General features: G+C 50.6%; 2 protein-coding genes across 4 annotated transcripts; one reads left to right on the top strand and one right to left on the bottom strand.

Annotated features, from left to right (window-relative positions):
- Window positions 1-1973: 1973 nt before the first annotated feature.
- On the bottom strand, window positions 1974-17519 carry LOC120953690 (all trans-polyprenyl-diphosphate synthase PDSS1-like). Of its 3 annotated transcripts, none has more exons than XM_040373849.2 (2): window positions 17405-17519; window positions 1974-4344 (listed from the first exon to the last, which is right to left on the bottom strand). In XM_040373849.2, exon 2 carries the CDS (start codon window positions 4329-4331, stop codon window positions 3114-3116), a length of 1218 nt encoding a protein of 405 aa, XP_040229783.2. In that variant the 5' UTR covers window positions 4332-4344; window positions 17405-17519; the 3' UTR covers window positions 1974-3113. The 3 variants fall into 3 exon arrangements, with proteins under 3 accessions (XP_040229783.2, XP_040229786.2, XP_040229785.2); XM_040373852.2 differs by lacking the exon at window positions 17405-17519 and adding an exon at window positions 16687-16793; XM_040373851.2 differs by lacking the exon at window positions 17405-17519 and adding an exon at window positions 4714-4813.
- On the top strand, window positions 10415-18240 carry LOC120953686 (IQ and ubiquitin-like domain-containing protein). The gene is made up of 7 exons (XM_040373846.2): window positions 10415-12496; window positions 12889-13025; window positions 13107-13434; window positions 16690-17036; window positions 17116-17294; window positions 17425-17560; window positions 17696-18240. The coding sequence occupies exons 1-7, from the start codon at window positions 12084-12086 to the stop codon at window positions 18238-18240; spliced, it is 2085 nt and encodes a 694-aa protein (XP_040229780.2). The 5' UTR covers window positions 10415-12083.
- Window positions 18241-18271: the final 31 nt, after the last annotated feature.

The raw sequence follows: 18271 nt of genomic DNA, 5'->3' as shown, positions 1-18271 counted from the left end.
GCCTGCAGCCTATCGCCGAAAAGCCGAAAAGCAAAAAAACCCCGGCCACCCCATTCCACAATACCGACGCGGGACGACGGTTGGAAAACTGGACCGCGCCAGCCAAGTGCCACAGTGTGTGGACCGGTGAATTGTGAAAGCATTCCAAAACGGAAATAATGCATTTTTTCCGGAATTCATTATCGTTCCAGAGTGGGCCCCCGCCCGATTTTGTGTGCCTTTGGCCGTTTGGTGGTGGTGGTGGTGATGATGATCTTGTTCCAAACCGCCCAAACACCCTGCCCTGCTGCTTTTGGACGGCTAACTGTCTGTCGGCGGGCTGGTTAACGGAGCAAATTTGCGCATTTCGTATGCCCCCGGTGGGACGTCACTTAAACGGAAGGAAGCAAATGTGCCGCGAAACAAAGATGGCAAAGGGGGGGGGGGGTGCAAGGAAGGGCTGGAGCCACAGCCGGTTGATGAGGTTGGAAGTGCAAAGCAAAAACAACCACCATCACCACCAGCACACAACAAGACACTTAGCGGGAGGGAAAGCAAATGAAGAACGCAAGTGTTGAGTGGAATTGTTGCAAAAAAAAAAAAAACAACAAAACAACACACAACTCAACGCATAGCCATTTTAACCACTAAGCACACACACACACACGCACACAGTTAAATCGACGATTTTTCCCTGGCTGAGCCGCAAACTGAGCCCAAAAAACTGAGCAGCAAAAAACGCACGAGAGGAAAATAATCGGACTGCCTGTACGGTAAACAAAACTAATCACCCTTCTCAGTGTGTTGGCGAGGGCGAGGGGAGTAAGGTTGGTCCCCCCGCCGCCTCTCATCACCAGGTCGGCGGAGAGGCGGGAGGGAAGACCCTTGCCGAGGGTGGCAAATATAGAGCACCTTCCACGCGAGTGCTGTTAGTGAAAACCGTGGAAAAGCGCTGTTTGTCTCAACGAAAAAGCGCAGTCGAAGAGAAAAGAAAAGAAAGAACAAAACAATCCTTAACTCTAAAATCCACACACTCGCTACAAGACTCGTCTCTCGTGTGTCAAGAACCGTTTTCGACGCCAAAGTGCATTTCGTCGTCGTCGGGGGTGGGCTGCTGCAGCGGCGCACTCCAACGGAAACGGCAGGCAGCAGCCACCGACCGGCGGGCCGCGGATGGCATTTCCCTTGTAATTAAAACAATTTCGAACAATAGCCCAGATCTTTAACAGGTTTTTTTTTCCTTAGGCAGCGCGGCTGCATTCGTTTGCTGTCCCTCTTGCGGGCTGCTACCAACTCCCCCACCTCCTCCCTTTCTCGGTGTAAATGCATCTTCCTGGAAGCAACGGGAGGCGAGCGCAATGTTACGCTATGTTGATAAGTGATTTATTAACCACCTCACCCGTGATTCCCGGTCTGCGCATCTAATTATGCTAAAGCTAATAATCATTCACTCGGTTCGCCCATTCATCGGTTAGTCTTGCCCCCACCCCCCCTCCGCGCCATGCGCTCCTCCTTTTGGATCCGCACGGTGGGTGAAGGGGAAGTCTTTGATTTTTGTTAGATAGTTTCAAAAGACGTTTCACAGTTTGGTTCAATAAAACAATCGAACACAGCTAGAAGCCACAAACTAAAGGCTTTTCATAAATTAAGGACTTAAAGAATTTTTTGGGAAAGATTCAATAACATGGGAAAATTAAATATGGAATTTTAAGAGATGATCTTTTTAATGATTTTTTTATTTAAATATTATTTATCAAGATATTTTTAAAATATCATTCAATTTTAAAACCAAATTTTTCTTCCTTTCTTTCGACATGTAACGCACGCAGACTATTAAAAACACACTTACAACTTTAATTAACAAGTAAGTAATTCAGTCCATTTTTTGTCAAAAATTGTTTTTTTTTCAATAATTTTAAAGTCATACACTTCCGCACCGGTTTGTTTTTTTAATCCCAACATGGAACATTATCCTCCTTTTAATCCCAACATGGAACCAATCACTCACGAGCGGCGCATTTTGTTCCCAACGCGTCCCACTGTACGGGAGGAAACGGCGGAAGCATTGGAAAGGGAGTAAGGGCGCTGCGGTTTTCCCCCTGCTTTTTCCCTGCTGGAGAGGATGAACCAGTTGCAATCCGATCCTCGGTCCCCGTGGTGCTGTGCTGTGTGTTGGTGTGCGGGGAGCCAATCCAAGCCACACGTACACATCATTCATTTACCACACCTAGCGATTCTACGAAATGCGCGGCCCACCCTGAAGTGCGCGGACCGTTTGGCAGTGCATTCCCGCTTGTTTAAGCGCGCCCTAATTGGGGGAAAACAACACAGCGCCACGATGAAGATGGGGGAAGGGGGGGAGGAGTGCTAGAGCGTCATCCTTCCCGCTTTTCGCTCATTAGATTTTTGAGATCGCTACGGGCTAGCTGGGTTCGTCGCTTGTTGACGCTTGCCTAAACAGACTGGTCAATGGAACGAGGCTGCGCGCGTCAAAGTATCACCCTGAGCGAATGGAGGGTGGCTAAAACCGATCCCACTAACGATATTCTAGGAATGATTTAAGGAGAGAAAACAAAAGAAAGAAAGGCTTGAAAGAACGAAAGCAACAAAACAAAAAAAGGTGATGAGTGCGGGAGTGCGTGAGCTTTATCGTTTACTCCATTACACGCGTGCATGTTAATGATCGACATTCTTCGTGGCCATAATGATCGGTTGATGAGAACTGCATACACATACACACAGACACATCTTTCCATGCTTCTCCCGGCGGGTCCATAAATATGGAAGTATGGTTGAGCGCGTAAAAATACAATTACTTGCGTAGTGGAGGATTGGATTGCGTTGCGCTTCTGTTGCGTGCCCACGGATAAGGATCGAATCCGTTCGTTCGCTGACCCCCCACAGCCCGCACAACGTTTTAATGAATGATTTGATGGGCGAGATTTGAAGCGTAATTTTGGGTTTCGGCCGCCGCAGTTTTCTTGTGCTTAATTGACAATAAATATGTTATGACTACCGCAATGACTACCGCACGTTTTTTACCGCACATTTACAGATGTAAAGTAGTAAATTGTGTGCAGGCGTGTAGAAAAGTTCAGACTCTCTTTGGCAGCGCGCGCTTAAACGCGCTATCACTACTTCATCCGATTCAGGACAAAGTCACACACCACCACCAGCGCCTGCTGGTAAGGCGACTGGTCGAACTGGCTGGCGAGCCGGCGTGCCTCGGCGCAGTGCTTGCGGGCGAGGAAGCGCGTCTGCTCCAGCCCCTCCGACCGGTGCACCAGCTCGTACGCTCGCTCAGTGTCCCCCTCGCCCCGGAAGCGGCGCACAATCATCGCATTCAGCTCGGGAAACTGCTCGCACGCGAACAGTACCGGGGCGGTCGCGAGCCCGAGCTTCAGGTCGACGGCCGCCGGTTTGCCCATCGCTTCCGCGCTCGACACAAAGTCGAGCAGATCGTCCACCAGCTGAAACGCTAGGCCAAGGTTCCGCCCGTACTGGAAGCTAATCTCGGCGGTCCGTTCGCCCACCCCGGTCAGTACGGCGACCGCCTTCAGGCTGTTCGCTATCAGCGATGCCGTCTTCCGGTAGGAGCGGGCGAAGTAGTGCGCAAAGCGTTCGTTTTCCGTTTCCTTCGTGTCGAGCTGCATCAGCTCGCCCTGCACCAGATCGGCCAGTATCTCGCTGAGGATGAGCGTCACGTCGTTGTGCTGCAGCCGGGCGAGCATCATCGACACGACGGCGAGGATGTAGTCGCCGGCCTGGGCCACCTGCTGCTGGTTCCACAGCACGTTCACGCTTGGTTTGCCGCGCCGGGCGAACGACTGGTCGATGACGTCGTCGTGCACCAGGCTGGCGGTGTGGATCATCTCCGATATCATTGCTATCTGCCGCTGGCCCTTCGTAATCGGGCGGTCGCTATGGAGCGCCTTCGCCATCAGTATCGTAATCATCGGCCGGAGCGCTTTGCCCTGCCCGTCGAAGTAGTAGGTGGCGATTCTGCCCAGCTCCGGGTGGTTTGTGGCGAGCTCGATTTCCTCCCTAATGTCCTGGTAGATGTGCCGCAGCTCGCCTTCCAGCAGGACGTACGGATCGACCGTTTCGTGCTGCCTGGTGCAGAAGTGTTGAAGGACGGAGCAGCTTTTCTGGAGCACCGATCCAACGGGTTGTGCTGCGATGGGTTTTACCCGTTGCGAGGGAAGGAAGCGTTTGCTGGCGGTGGAATGAATGGCACTGCGTGTGATGGTCGCTATCGTTGGCGTTCTCCATCCTGCTGGGTTGATGTGGTGCAGCAGCGTGCCCGCAATCTTGGATGATAGCAGCAAGGCTTGATTGTGCAGGGGAATCATTGGCAGACTAAGACTAGAAGAAAAAGAGCAAAATGAAAGGTTTATAAACACCACGAAACATTGCATCGTATCAATATGCCGGTGCTACATTTGATGAATCAGCTCCTACACAGTCCGAACAGAGTCGATTTCCAACCACACTGAGGACTCATTTCAACCGGATGCGTGGTACTAATTGGGTGGACAGCTTGTGCACGAAGCTGTAGCAAACATTCTGCATCTTGATGCTTTTTTTTAAGTTGGTATTAGCCAGCAGCCAGCGTGGAGCAGCACATTAGCCAGCAGAGAACTCAGATAAATGTTCCAATCTTTTCAACAAAAACTAGTTGTTTAGCAGTAAACTAACAGTAGCATAGCAAAACAAATGGTCACTTTAGCTTACCATCAGCTCGAAGGATAACAACAGCATTGCTCTCCCTGTGCTGGCGCTACCAACTGCATCTGAAAATAACTAAAATTGCATAATGATCCAAGGACAATTGTACGATGTTTGCAAGAGGAGAAGACGAAATAAACATCCCTCCTGCGCATGCGTGTGCCGTATGTTTAAAGGTAAACAACAAGGGTGTGGTGGTAGTCTAGACTATCGCCGTTTAGGGACACACACACGCAATCAAGAGAAGGATTGTAGTAAAAAGACAATTGAATAAACTGTTAACTGACTAGTGTTATATGCAATAATTGGTTAGTATTTCAAACTTCAACGAAATGGAAAATAGGAAATGTAGGTTTTTGCGTGCATTTCTCCTGAGCCCTGACAAGCAACAAAACGGAAGAAACACAACTATTAACATGGCATAAATCACCACAGCAATACACCCAACACTGCGAACGGACTTGGCCAGTTCAACCTGTTCGCATGATACCCCAACGTATCATTTCGGAGAGCACATAAATCAAATTAGTGCAACGGCACATCCAGGGGACAGGCCGACCAGCCAGCCACCCAGCCAGCCGACCGGTACCTCGCAGTTGTCCCGTTCACTGTCCCAGCACAAACACGAACCATTTAACAACAACCCCTGTGTTGCTCGCTGTTGCTTTTGATGAATGGTTATTAAAATTCTAATTGACTTGTTTTCCATTTACAATTACATCATCGTAAAAGCAAAACCAAACACAATGCCACTCGATCGATCTGGGGAAATGAAAAATCTAGTTTACACCAAACCGACGGGGCGGGCTTCGAACGCGCCATATCGCGGCCAGAGAAATCGATCATTTCGTCATAAACTTATCATTACGCGGCGGTCATCCCGATCAACCGTTGCATCCGCTCCGGGCCCTTCAAAATGCGCCACCAAATCCATTTATACTCCCGCGTGCGCGCGTGTGGCCGGTGTGTGCGCGCTCGTTTAGTGATCATAAACAAGAAATGGATACCACCAGCACGACAGCGCACGATGGGAGCTTCCTCGGTCGGTGGCAGAAATGAAGATATTCTCGACATAATATACCCAACAGGGGAGGGCGGCTATTGGAGAGAGACCTCCATAAACCAAAAACGTGAACACGAGGGAAGTGGACCACCACCCGTCCGGCAGTTGTGTGATTTGTGATCGTTATTCCTGTGCTGACGTTTATTCCCTCGTGCCTTTTGTGTGTGTGTGTGTGACTTGGTTTTTCCAACCAAAACCGAAAAAGGGTGTCCAAAGCTTTCCGTTAATGGATCCGCGGCAGCGTTGGTTCCTCCTGTCGGCGTTGCATGGGGTGTGTATGCAATGCAACTACTTCTCTCCACCGAAGGGAGAGGGAGAGTAGTAGTCGGTTGGAAGTTTTACCAACCGCTTTAGGTGTGCCATTGGGTCAGTATGCTAATTTCGCGTTATTATTTTCCACTCCGCTTTCGACCGAGACACAGAGAGCACAGAGGGGCGCAAGTGCGGACAGGCGTCATCTTAAGCAGGTGGAATTAATTTGTACCAAATTTTTGGGCCCAAGATGCGCCTCCAACAGGCTACCCGTAGTCATCCGAAGTGATTAAGTGTAGAGAGTCCAGGGAACGGACGACTAATGTCTTACCTTCTGCGCTCCACGCGCCATTCGAGCAGTGCGCCGGCTTGTCCACCCACTCGCGCTCAATGAGTCTGGGCGAACAGCTTGAGAGCTTGGGAATTCGGTACCCGAAAAATTATCCCCCAAAAATGGCCCTACTGACCGAAGCAAAAAAAAAAAAACATGACTGAAATGAATTGAGCGGCATTAACATTGGTGACATTCTCCAAATCGCATTCTGACGACTCCCGGACGACTCCCGATTTCCCGGTGCCCGGTTCGGGGAGTCACCGTCGACCAGCATGACAATGAAATGGATACATCTTTCGACGGGATGCCACAGCCCGGCGCGAGTGTTCGAACGTTCCCAGACTTGATAATGAGCCAAATGAGAGGGGGATGCCATTGGGGACACTGAGTTCTCGCCAAACGTAATTGTGCGAAGGATTGTCCACAGGGCCACCAAGTACTGTTAGCTTTTTTTTGGGGGAAGAGTTGGTGGTTTGCATTTGAAGTCTGGATCAGAGGGCGAAGACGAAGCGTTGAATATTCATTACACATTACACAGTTGTTGTTATTCTGTCTTTTTTTTTGCGATTCCGCGTGACGTCCGGTACCGGATCGAACGTTCTTGCGCATCGTTCTTGCGCATCGTTGTCTTCTAGAAGTGGCGCGCTCTTATGTCATAACACACCCCGACGCAACTCTGGAACCTTTCTCTCCCCCACCCGTGTGTGTGTGTGTGCAGGCACATTTGCATACTGTTTACCGTCGCTTATTTATAGCTCCCTGGTGGGCACGGAACCAAACCGACCACGGTGTGCAAATGGATAAATGGATCGGCAAAGAAATGCTGACACCCGGCAGCAGATTGTCATAAAACAACAGCCGGCTTAGCAGCAGATATTTCTATCACGTTTTCCTTCAAAATGATCCACAACCCCTTTTAGATCGGGACGTCTTCATTAATCATACCCCTGCGTTTGCATGGCTGCTTCCATCTTCCTTTACTTTCGATATAGTTTATCTTAAATACTATTTTCCACCATTCGGACCATTTAGTGCGCGAGTTCATGGTCAACACTGCTTTATGGGCGGTGTTTTTTGGGTAAGCCGACTACAGATCACTTACACCCGGCGGAACGTACCCCAATTCCCAAAAACCGGCAATTTGTGCTCTAATTAATGCAAATCGAATCACAACTTCTCTCGGTGCTTTATCTCCTCGGGCCACACATTAGCCGGGTCGGCCGAAGGTGAAGGTTAACGAGAGAGCGCACGGTGTCTGCTCGTGATCACCTTCGTGCCTCCCTCCCTCCCTCCCGTTTGCTACTGTTCTGTCCCGGAAGCGACAGAAATCTCACGATAATGATCGCGTGATGTACGATGACGGTTGTTTGAAAGGTTCGCAAGAGTGGCGCTGGAAATGCGGCCGCAGTCCCGCGAGTCCTGTTCGGTCCTTTCGTGCCCCACAGAAGCACAATTTCCAAACAAAGGCATTGAATAGAAGTAAAAGAACACGCTACGGCCCCCAACGCAAACAACCCCCGGCACTCGGGTTCGATTTTCGCAGCAACGGATGGCGGTCTGGTGCGTTCCCCACGCGCTTCCGGTAAGGCGTTTGGTGCGCCTGGAGCTTGAAAACGTTTGGAATGGAGAGAAAAGATTGATGACTTTTAATTTGATCGCTATTCATGGCTCAAACCGAGATAGTGTAGGGCAGCATCGCTACCCCCGCCAGCACACGACATAGGCACTACTGCACTGCGCCAATCGGCACGCCAAAATGGGGTCAAATTCTTGCCTCGCACGGGCGCACTCCGGTTTTCACCGGCAGACTCGCCTAATAGACTGATCGGGACTGAGTCGGATCTAAGTTTGTTGCAGCGCACGGCCAACGCGGCTGGGCAGTAACTGGAGCCGAGGGCTTCCCATGGGAAGCGTCGTCCAGGACAGGGACAACGTGGCGGAAAAGGACAAAGCTCTCACCACACGCAATGACAAGCGGTTGACATGTTGACATGATACGCAATCACTTCCAAGCTTACGCACCCGCGGCTCGAACCCCGAACGGGGGAAGGCTTGAGGTTTTGGGGCCTTTTTTTTGCATCTTGTTGCGTGCAAAAAAAAACATCCACCACAACAGCTTCCCTCCTCTCCTGACTGATTGTGGCGGGGTTTGTGTCATTTGATGCTCGTTCCCAACGTTCTGCGGCGCATCATCCATCACGCGCGACTGCAAATCAATGGCTGCACATAATTCAGCACCGGCAGAAACAGTTAGGGCGGCCCGGGCTCCCGTCCCGTTGCTGATTACACCCGTACGCGTGGTAAAGTCACTCAGACCGCGGGCGTCCCGCATCACGTGCATCAGTTTTGCCGGGCCATCGTTGCCACCGTACGGCACACACACACACACACACATTTCCCACGCGAGGGCACACCGAAACCGCAGAATGGATTTAATTATATTCTCGTTCGTTCGCTCGTTCGTCTCCCCCCCCCCCCCTCCCCTTTTGCGGGGGGCCAGAGAGTGCCAGATCGGCTGACAAAGATTTGAACCAAACCGAAGCGACTTTCTTCCCCATTTCGGTCTCCATTTGGTGTACCTTTTGGAACGGGGCAAACGATTGCTTCATGGTATTTTTCTTGCCCCGGCTCCATCTTCGTATCCTTCCACCTACACTGCACACATCCCGGTGTGTACCGGTGTGTGTGTGTGTGTGTATCTTGTTGGTGGATGTTGTTTTTTGCGCTACACTCTACTATCCCGTTACCCCGCCAGAAAGACATCGCAAGGGGAGAACGCGAAAGACGCGAGCGCGCACCCGCAAAAATGGAACACTGCGCGCGAATGACGAAACCCCGATGGCCCCGAATTTCATCCATCCAAAACCACCAACACCAGTTTTTTTTATGTGCTGCAAAGAGCTTAGGGTGTTTTTCTTGTGCAACAAAAAATAACCCTTCCCACACGCAAATAGACGCAAAAAACAAGAGCGCATTATAGCGTTCCACCGGGGATACGCGCGGGTTCGTGGTTTTCACTTTCGCGCATGTTACTTGTTTGCACGCAAAATCGATCGATCGATCGTTGTTGTTTTGTACCACAAGGGGAGTAGGTAAGGAAACCGTTTCTGCTTCCTTCCAAGCTTTAGATATTGATCACTATCGATCAGAAGAAGAAAAAACATGACCGAGCTGGGGAGGATCTCCCTATCCTCCCTTTTTTTTAACCCCGATCGCCGATTTAAAATGGCCATAGGAAGGAAGCGTACGATCAGCGTTGGTACGCGGAAACCGACACCGTTTACACCGTTTCTTCTATCGCAAACGTGCGTACTAAAGTGTCGAGTGTGTGCTGTGCTGTTGCGCACCGTAATTGATGGTGTGCTGGAAGGGCGATAAACGTTCCATGAAGGCTCCGCTGCTTTCACTGCGCGCTGTTGAGGCGTTGTGCCCTTCGGCCCTTCTGTAAAAAAACGGATGTCAAAACGGCTGCTGTGATTAGCGCATCGGATTAGCGTGCGCTTCCGCACGTAAGGCTCGGCCGGATTGGTGGGGTTTGAATCGACGCCGGGTAACGGGTTCGAAGGAACGGCAAACTGCTAGATGGTCCTGTACGACACAGGCTTTACTAGGTCAGTTATGCAGTAAATTTAATCATGATAAAGAGGTTCAATTATGGTACTAAATAACGTTAATTTTACATTGCGTGTATGCAAACATGTGAGTGTGAGCTATCAAATTATTCTTTTTTTGTTGTTTTGCAACAGCCTGACCGAACGTACGTCAATAATAAAAGAGTAAAGAATAATATCATAAAAAATATTGTTTAGAATGCGATCCCTTTCGCTCATGGTATGCAGAGGCTCGTTTTTGTACACAAATCACGATCGTCGCATATTTCATGTTGACCTATTTTGACATACAAATTCAAAAAACAAAACAAAAAATATAAACAGAAAAAATCCCTCACAATGTAAAATAACAGACAGAAAACGTAGAGGCAATAAAAAGGAACGTTTGTGGAACCCTTTCTCCTGCCGTTCGATCACATTCGCTCCCTCCCTTTTCGCATCTGTTACTTTAGTAACAATAAATTTATTTCCGATAATTTTCAACAACGGCGATTCGATCTTAATGCGCACGCTTAAAAATTTGTCCGGTCTCTCTCGTGTTTGCTTTCTAACTCCTTGCTGCTAATTGCGCCAAACTCGACCTTCTTTGACCCTTTCGCTAAGGTTTGCGACCTTAGCATGAAGCGCTAGTCATCTCGCTCTTATCACTGCCTAATCTCCTGATCGTACGCTAGCGCCAATCTGCGCTTGGTGGTGGAATCGCTCCGGTTAATCCGTTCGCTTCAATCCGTTCGCTGACAGGTGTTTGTTTACATCATACCGCGTGCCAAAACGTGTCAACACATCTAAAATCCAATATCGCGCAGAATGGTTTGAAACGCCAGTGATTTGTGATTTCCGCACATTCCCTATCGTGGCGCCGAAGGTTCTGCGTGTTTTGAGTTTTCGTCGTTCGCTCCACAATCGATTTAAATGTTGTCAAACGATCACAGATCCCAAGACGGGCTACAAAAAAAACAATCTCATCGGCAATGTTAAGCAAACACAGAAGATACATCGATACGGGTTGGCACATGTGGGAAAAGCGCATGGCACACACTCACTCACTAAGCAGTCCGAAGGGCCGGCCAAGCAATAAGGGCGAGCTGTATGTGTGTGTCTTTCTCTTGCCACATCAGGGCGAAGAGGCGAATTGTACTTCCACTGTCTTTACAGTTATTTATGCGATGGCAAACATCTCATAATTAGCGGTTGGCGGCACCCATTTCCATCCCGGTAGATGATGAGCGGGAACGGTGGGCAGAAACGGTAGAGCAGCCCGAGCTATGAGAATCGCCGTGTTCTGTGCTCTCTTTCGGTCACCTTGTATGCACTGTGTATTCTAAAGCATTATACATTTTCACTTAAGCCGACGGGGGTCGTAGGCCCCTCATGCCGGACGGATGAGTTTTCGAAAAATGTATATTCTTGTCTATGCTCCCCCGCCCGCCCGTTAGTCAAGCTGCTCCTTTTTTTCTCCAGCGAATGATTCGATCCGATCGATCCGAATCGTGCCGCGTCTTGACCCGAAGACGATCCGTGGGGTGATGAGGGGACAGTGTAATAATCATCATCATTGCACCTACCCACCCACCCTCGTATGGAATGGATGGGTGACGTTGGTAGGCGGCGTTCTAATATCACATTCTGCCACAAGGGGCCAAATCGCAGGCGCCGGCACCCTTAGCAACCGTCGCGCCGCGTGAACTCCACACGTTACCATGTGAACTGCCGCCGTTGCCGGTGCTGCTGCTGCTACTTCGATGTTCGTTATTTGTTTTTCACCGCTCAACAGCGCTTGGGATGCTTTCCATCCGTTCTGCTGCCCTTTGCTTCAGCTCAGTGCACACACACACACCGGGGGCGGAAAAAACACACAACTGCTAACGTCACGCGCTTCATCGCAACGCACCGGACATTGCTTTTCTGCTGCTGCCGTCGCCGCCGCCCCCCGGGGAAGATAGTGTTTGCCAGCGGTTCCGGCAGTTCCGGCCGAAGTTCCAGCCTGTGTGTGTGTGTGTGTCGGGGAAGGGGTGAAAGTGACGAGAACGCAGGTCGGCGAATAACCTCCAACAAACAGGGCGCGCCCACCCACCCGTACAGCAATATCAATTACAAACGAGCCGCCCTCCCGAGGATGGGTGGTGAAGAGGGCGAATCATTCTCGGTGGCGGGCACGAGCGCTTCCGGCGGTACGCTGTCCATCTCGGTGCCGGGCGGTGGCAGCAGCAGTACTGGTGGCGGTGGTCCCGGTGCCCGTACGACCGGCCGAAAGGATGTGACCGTCAAGTTCCATCTCATGAAAGCACAAGTGGTTGCCCACGCCTACCCGCGCCAGCACACGCTGGAGGAGGTGAAGGAGCACATTGCGTGCAAGTTTCAGGTGAAATCGAAATTCCTGGTGCTGCGCCAGGCGGGCGCGGAGCTGCCCGGCCACCGGCGGCTGGAGGAGCTGTGCGTCAGCGAGTACAACGTGTGCGATCTGGAGCTGCTGCTGTCCGAGCTCGCCCGGGACGAGAATGTGCAGCTCAACCTGAAGCTGTACTACCGGTAAGGTGGTTTTGTGGTGGTAGTGGTGGTCGGCTGGGAAGCCGCCGTGGGAAGACTCCCACCCGGCATGGCATATTTTCAGCTTAATTGGGCGGCAAGCGGGTTGCATTTGCTTTCGGTGGTTGCAGGAGCGCGTTTCCAGCACAAATTCCCTCTTGGAAATGGAGTTTTCCTCGCTGGGAAATGGTTTGAAGTTTAATTGTGGAAAAGCGGGAAGAATGTTTGAGTAGAGCGCCTCCGGGGGAGGTACATTCAGTTCAAGAAAAACGATTTTTATTCCAACATTCAGACATTCTAGAAATTCCAATTCTTCAATGGATATTAATTGGGCACACACAGGCCCTCTAGTCTGTGATATTGCATAGAATATTAATGTGTCAATTCCTTTCCAGCAATCTCACCCTGCCCGACATCATAACGGTGCGCATTGCCGGCGAGGACGGCAAACCGAGCCGCGACGTGGTGGTGGAAATTGAGAACCAAGTCATCACCAAACCCTTCGTCGGGGGCTACATCAACAAGCAAAACAGTAAGCACTGCACAGTTCGTCCCCCTACCCTTCCCGCCCACCTCTTTAATGCTGCTGCCCGCGGTTTGTCGCCATTTCCAGACGTTGAGTACCATCACGCCTTCACGCAGACGGGCCCACCGGCGGATCGGTTAGCTCGGCCCGGGACCAAATTTAGCCGCGACACGCAAACCATATGCGAACGGACGACCACCACCACCATCCCGCGCTGCCAGGCGGTGCAGCATTCGGGGCTGGCGGTGGCCGAACGCAAAGTGCCCGACGGACCGTGCCGCCAGCCGCTGCCGTACGAAACGGCGCAGGAGCTCGAGCGGCGCAAAGACGTCGCCGGCAAGGTGCTGCTGATACAGCGCAACTTCCGGCGTGTGCTGTGGCAGCGGCTCGTTAAAAAGAGTGCCGCCGAATGGAGGTAAGCGGTGTGCGCTTGCGCAAGATGATCAATTAATTTCCTCTCCGCTCGCTCGGACTATTATTATGGTCGACAAATTGTGCTAAAAAAAAGCAACCAACCCTATTGCCTTTTTTGGGCATATTCGGGTGGATTAGACAGGCGTTAGAGGGAGGGGCAGAGGAGAAGGAAAATCCCCTTTTTGCTCCAGGAAGTGGTCCCCTTTGTCCATCACGGCACCCGGCCAAACGATTGCAAATTTGTCAAAACAGATGAAAAGCTCACCCGGCATGGGTCCGCAGGGAGGAAATTGAAAAAGGTGGTGAACAATACTCGCCTATGCGAACACTGCCCCTGATGAGATTCGTTCTACACCACCACGGTTCCGTACCTTTTTGGCGCACGGTGCGCCAACTGGTGAAAAGTGTAGCGGAACGCCACAGTTTTGCGCACTCGGCCTGCGCACGCCTGCCTGCCCGTGCACAGAATCGAACCCGGGGAACAAGGTTTTAACCGCAGGCCATAAACCTGCATCTAGGCCGGTGCGTGATAAAATCTCAATAGATAAGTTCTGGGTTTCCCCGGTTGTTTGGGGGAGGATCCATCCCGTGCCGTTGGCCGGTCAGTTTTCCTGCTCGTTCGTTAGTTCTTGACCAGTGAGCAGGTGAGGTGGCCGCCCGGTAAGGTGGGAATGTAATTACGAGTGACGTCAGCGGTGCCGCTACCGAGCGTGCACTCGATGTGCATTCAATCTCATAGATCCCCCCCCCCCCCCCTTTGATGCCGCTAACCACACATCACCCACATGCCTAATGTGTCGTAAGCATGCAGCCTCATACATCTTCATCAACGAACGCAACAAATGTGTGGATTTTAGCAACATTTTAACGGACCGTTCCATGGGGGACCTACCGCAGTGTTTGCCGATTTATGTTCCGTTTTACAGTTCCCTATTAATTGTACTCACCTATTCGGCTTTCGGTTGGGAATGTAAATAGAGCCAAATACTCCCAACTCCTCCTTTTTAATGCCTTGCCGTCCCACTTGCTAAGCCGTAACAGCGCAGAGCGTGCTGTTCGGCAGCTCATCTCGTCATCGTTCGCTCGGCTAATGATGCGCGTTTAAGTGTGGCAGCCTCCGCCGTCCAGTTCGCCCGGATTCGCGATTGGATCATCGGAATGCGTCAGATGTCCCATTAAATTGCTTAACTGACCAACGCTCATTAGAACGCTCCACCGACTCACCGGCCGGGAATAGTGTCGGGCTGAAATAATTGCAACCGGGAGTACTGCCGGGAGGGTACCGACCGCTACTAGCGCCACACCGTTGCCGCGTAGCCCAGAAGGGTTGCCACCGGGCCGATATTGATTCAGGGCCCTCTGCATTACACCGATTAATCGTACGATTTACTGGCCCGCCACACCATCCACCATCGTTATGATCGTAAAAGGGGCACTCTGCTCTGTGTCGTGATCGTGGCACGATCGCGTCCCATTGGAACCGTTTCGCCGCTCACTCGTGGGCGGAACAAACCCAATCGATGATTACTACTCTCCTCGTTTACCCCACAACTGGAATGAATTTATCGATCACTTCCTTAACGGCAGCGCGCGATCGGACACTCGCCGTAGCTACGAATTAACAAGCTTATCAAACGAATTCCTGCGCAGGCGGCAGCGTGCGACGGCCTCGTGTCCCGGCTGTTCGCCGCAAAAGCATCGACCCAGCAGTCTGTCTTCAACCTCGTTTCACGGTTTAACAGGGTCTCGCTATATAGCTATTACTCTGCACAAATGCACACCGCGTGTGGAATATTAATTCATTAGAAGGATTTGTTATGGTAATGGATATTGTCGCACACGGTGGGTGTGAAGGGAAGGAGCCAATCTCCCCCTACGGTTGGGTGGATGAAAAACGCGAAAAGTGGCAGTTAGCAGTGGGTCGGCGCGCGCATGGCTCTACCATCTGTGTTCATTTCTCGCCGACTTTTCATAATAGGAATTAGGACGAATTAATCTTTTCCTCCCAGGAGCTGCTGCTGTTGTCAGACAGCAGATTTTGCTATAATTATTGTTTAACACGTTGGCAGCCATGCCATTTTGAGCGAAGTTCTCCGTAGGGCAACAGGAAGCGCTTTAAGGCGCACGCCGCATGGTTTTGGTGCTCAGTGCTTCCCTCACCTCGATGTGGTTCTTTGTCAATTTTTAACAATAATATTCATTAAGATGATGCCTTTCTGATATCTAGTTTAGAGTTCAACAATTTAAAATCTTAGAAAAAGCCTTTGTTTTGTCTCGATATCTATTGTAAGCATGAGAGTGCAAACCCAATTCGCCCAGCAGCGAAAACGTGTTCTCTAAAGTTATCTAAATACATTTCTGAAGAATAATGATCTTCTCAGATCCATAAGAATATCAATGGTTCGTGTATCTCAAAGAGTTATAAATCAGTAAAGAGTCATGAATTTCTAATGGCCTCGGACTTACGAATCGCAACCGGAGTTACGTGTAGATGTGATGATTTACGGACAACTAGAACCGCTCGCACAAAAAGAATTGATCAGTCATAACGCAACATTTGGCAATCGTTTCGACGAGACACGGAAAAGAGGTTGAATTTGCACAAAATTCAAGAATCACAGCGTAAAATCCAAGTTGATATGGATTACATCAAAATCTATTTAAATCGCTTATCGATGTGCCTCACTACGATCAAGCGTGCCAAAAGAGATAATGGATCTTTCAATAAGGATATATGAACCATTAGATTTTCTTGAATTTAGCAAGTTTCATGAATCCTTAGAGTCTTTGGAGATTCATACATTTTCAGAGGTTCCGACATCTTCAGAGATTCATGTCATGTACTTGGATATTTATGATTATTAAAGCTTGCGATTCAGATTCAAAGATTCAGTTTGAAGAATCATTCAGATCCATGAATCTGAGTCCGTATTTCCCCATCTCTATAGTTAGTACGTGTATTATAAGCTACTGTTCTGTATGTTTAGCAGGAGTAAAGAGGATGGCGCACTCGTACTGATAACCTTTTCTAGTTGCATGATTTGTCCTCACCTTGAAAGCGGGTGATGTGCCCCCGTTGGAAACAATACCATCACCCGCAAACGAGCCCTTTTGGAGCTTGATCCTCATGCGAGAAAGCAAACCCGTTGTGCCTGAAGGCATCAAAACAGACCACTTGGGCAACTTTTGCAACTCAAATTTCGCAAACAAATTGCACAGCTCTCCCTATTCCTCTGTTCCAATTCCTACTCACCAGAGCGTTGCAGCAACGGCAGCAGGCAAATGAAGCCGGTGCACAGGAATCGAAAACCCTCGCGCACAACAAAACGGCCGTCTCCCGGGCGTACCCCAAAACGAACGAAGAGTTCGACGCACTGTTCGCTCAGATTCACTGCTGGAAGGAGAACGAGATGAAGCTGATCCGCGAAAAGTACTCCGGGGCGCCCAAAATAGCAGAGATGAACATACTGCTCGACAAAGAAATTCAGCTGCTGAACGGCGTCGAGCGGCAGCGGCGCGCCATCCGCCGGGAGCAGCTGGAGGAGGTCGTCGAGCGGCAGCTGGTGAAAATCAGTGAACCGAAGCGTTGGGTCGGCTACAACAGTAAGTAGTACACCGTGTAGAGGGAGCGTGGGACACGCCGGCTAATTGATAGCTTAATATCCCTCGCCTCCTCTTCCAGATCGCGTTATCGAGATGGAAACACCGCAAACGCAACGGGCCCGCTTTCTGCTGGTGTACTATCGCCGGTTAAAAATGGCCCTACCGCCAAGTGCCGGTGGCGATCCGCAAGAGCACATGGCACTGCTGGACGAACTGGCTGATGTAATTGTGCAGGAGAACCATCCCGCCACGGAAGAGGTACAGTTTACGTGCTCCGTTTGACGTTTAATCACATGTTTCAGTGTGTGCGTGCGTGTGTATTTGTTTTTGGCACAATTTAAAATCTAATTCTAATCCTCTTTCCTTACCGCGGAATTCAAATGGAAAGCTGGAAAACTTGCTGCAACGGGAACGCAAACTGCTACTCTGTCATCTGCGCACGGAAGATTTGTCGATTCTGCGGAAGCGGCAGCTAACCCTACTAGCCGATATTATACGCACCGATCCGGAAAAGGCACGCGAAAGTAAGTGCACATCCCCAGAGTACACAACATGCGAATTTGGCTTTGGATAAGTGTAATTCTATAAATACCTGTCCTACGGTACTCTTGCTCTCTTTCTCTCTCTCTCTCTCTCTCTTTCTGTCTCCAATTCTAAAGGGCCGGTTACGAAACTGTGCCGCAAATGCAAAAAACTTCGCCCGGCAAACGCATTCACCGTGCACACACGCCAACGATCGGCTGACGTTTGTGGCCAGTGCACGTCACTGCTCGGATCGACCGTTGATATTGCCGTCTATCGCTCGATCCTGCGTGCAATAAGGCGCGACGAGCGGAAGCGCGGCTCGCTCGCGTCCTACGCGTTCATCATACAGGAGAACGACATCAAGCACATAGTGGAAAACATTTGGCACGGCCATTCGGTCATCTCGAACGATACGGATCGGGCCGACCTGATGCTGCCGCGCTGGAATGTCGCCCAGGACTGGTCGCCGTGGAACTGCATCTGCCTGACCGAGCAGGAAACGCGGGCCCACCTGAAGCTGCAGCGGCTGGACCGCTTCTATCAGCCGAGCGTGCTGAAGGAAATACAAAGCAAGCACGCACTGGCCCGGTCCGTGTTCGGGCAGCTGCGCGAGATCGACCAGGAGTTTACCGAGTCCGGCGACTGGTGGCAGGTCGGGCTGGACGAGAAGCTGGTGTAAAAACGCCCCGTGAGCCAGGGTTTGCACACAC

Source organism: Anopheles coluzzii, chromosome 2 (genome assembly GCF_943734685.1).
Source record: "Anopheles coluzzii chromosome 2, AcolN3, whole genome shotgun sequence".
NCBI lineage: Eukaryota > Metazoa > Arthropoda > Insecta > Diptera > Culicidae > Anopheles > Anopheles coluzzii.
The sequence above is the reverse complement of the archived record's forward strand: the minus strand, read 5'-3'. Positions and strand labels throughout refer to the sequence as shown.

Bases quoted from the DNA above. Each gene is read 5' to 3' on its own strand.
- LOC120953690 (XM_040373849.2), bottom strand. From the start codon at position 4,331: ATGATTCCCCTGCACAATCAAGCCTTGCTGCTATCATCCAAGATTGCG.
- LOC120953686 (XM_040373846.2), top strand. From the start codon at position 12,084: ATGGGTGGTGAAGAGGGCGAATCATTCTCGGTGGCGGGCACGAGCGCT. The intron at 13,026-13,106 runs GTAAGCACTGCA...CGCCATTTCCAG, and splicing joins CTACATCAACAAGCAAAACA to ACGTTGAGTACCATCACGCC. The intron at 13,435-16,689 runs GTAAGCGGTGTG...CCTACTCACCAG, and splicing joins AAGAGTGCCGCCGAATGGAG to AGCGTTGCAGCAACGGCAGC.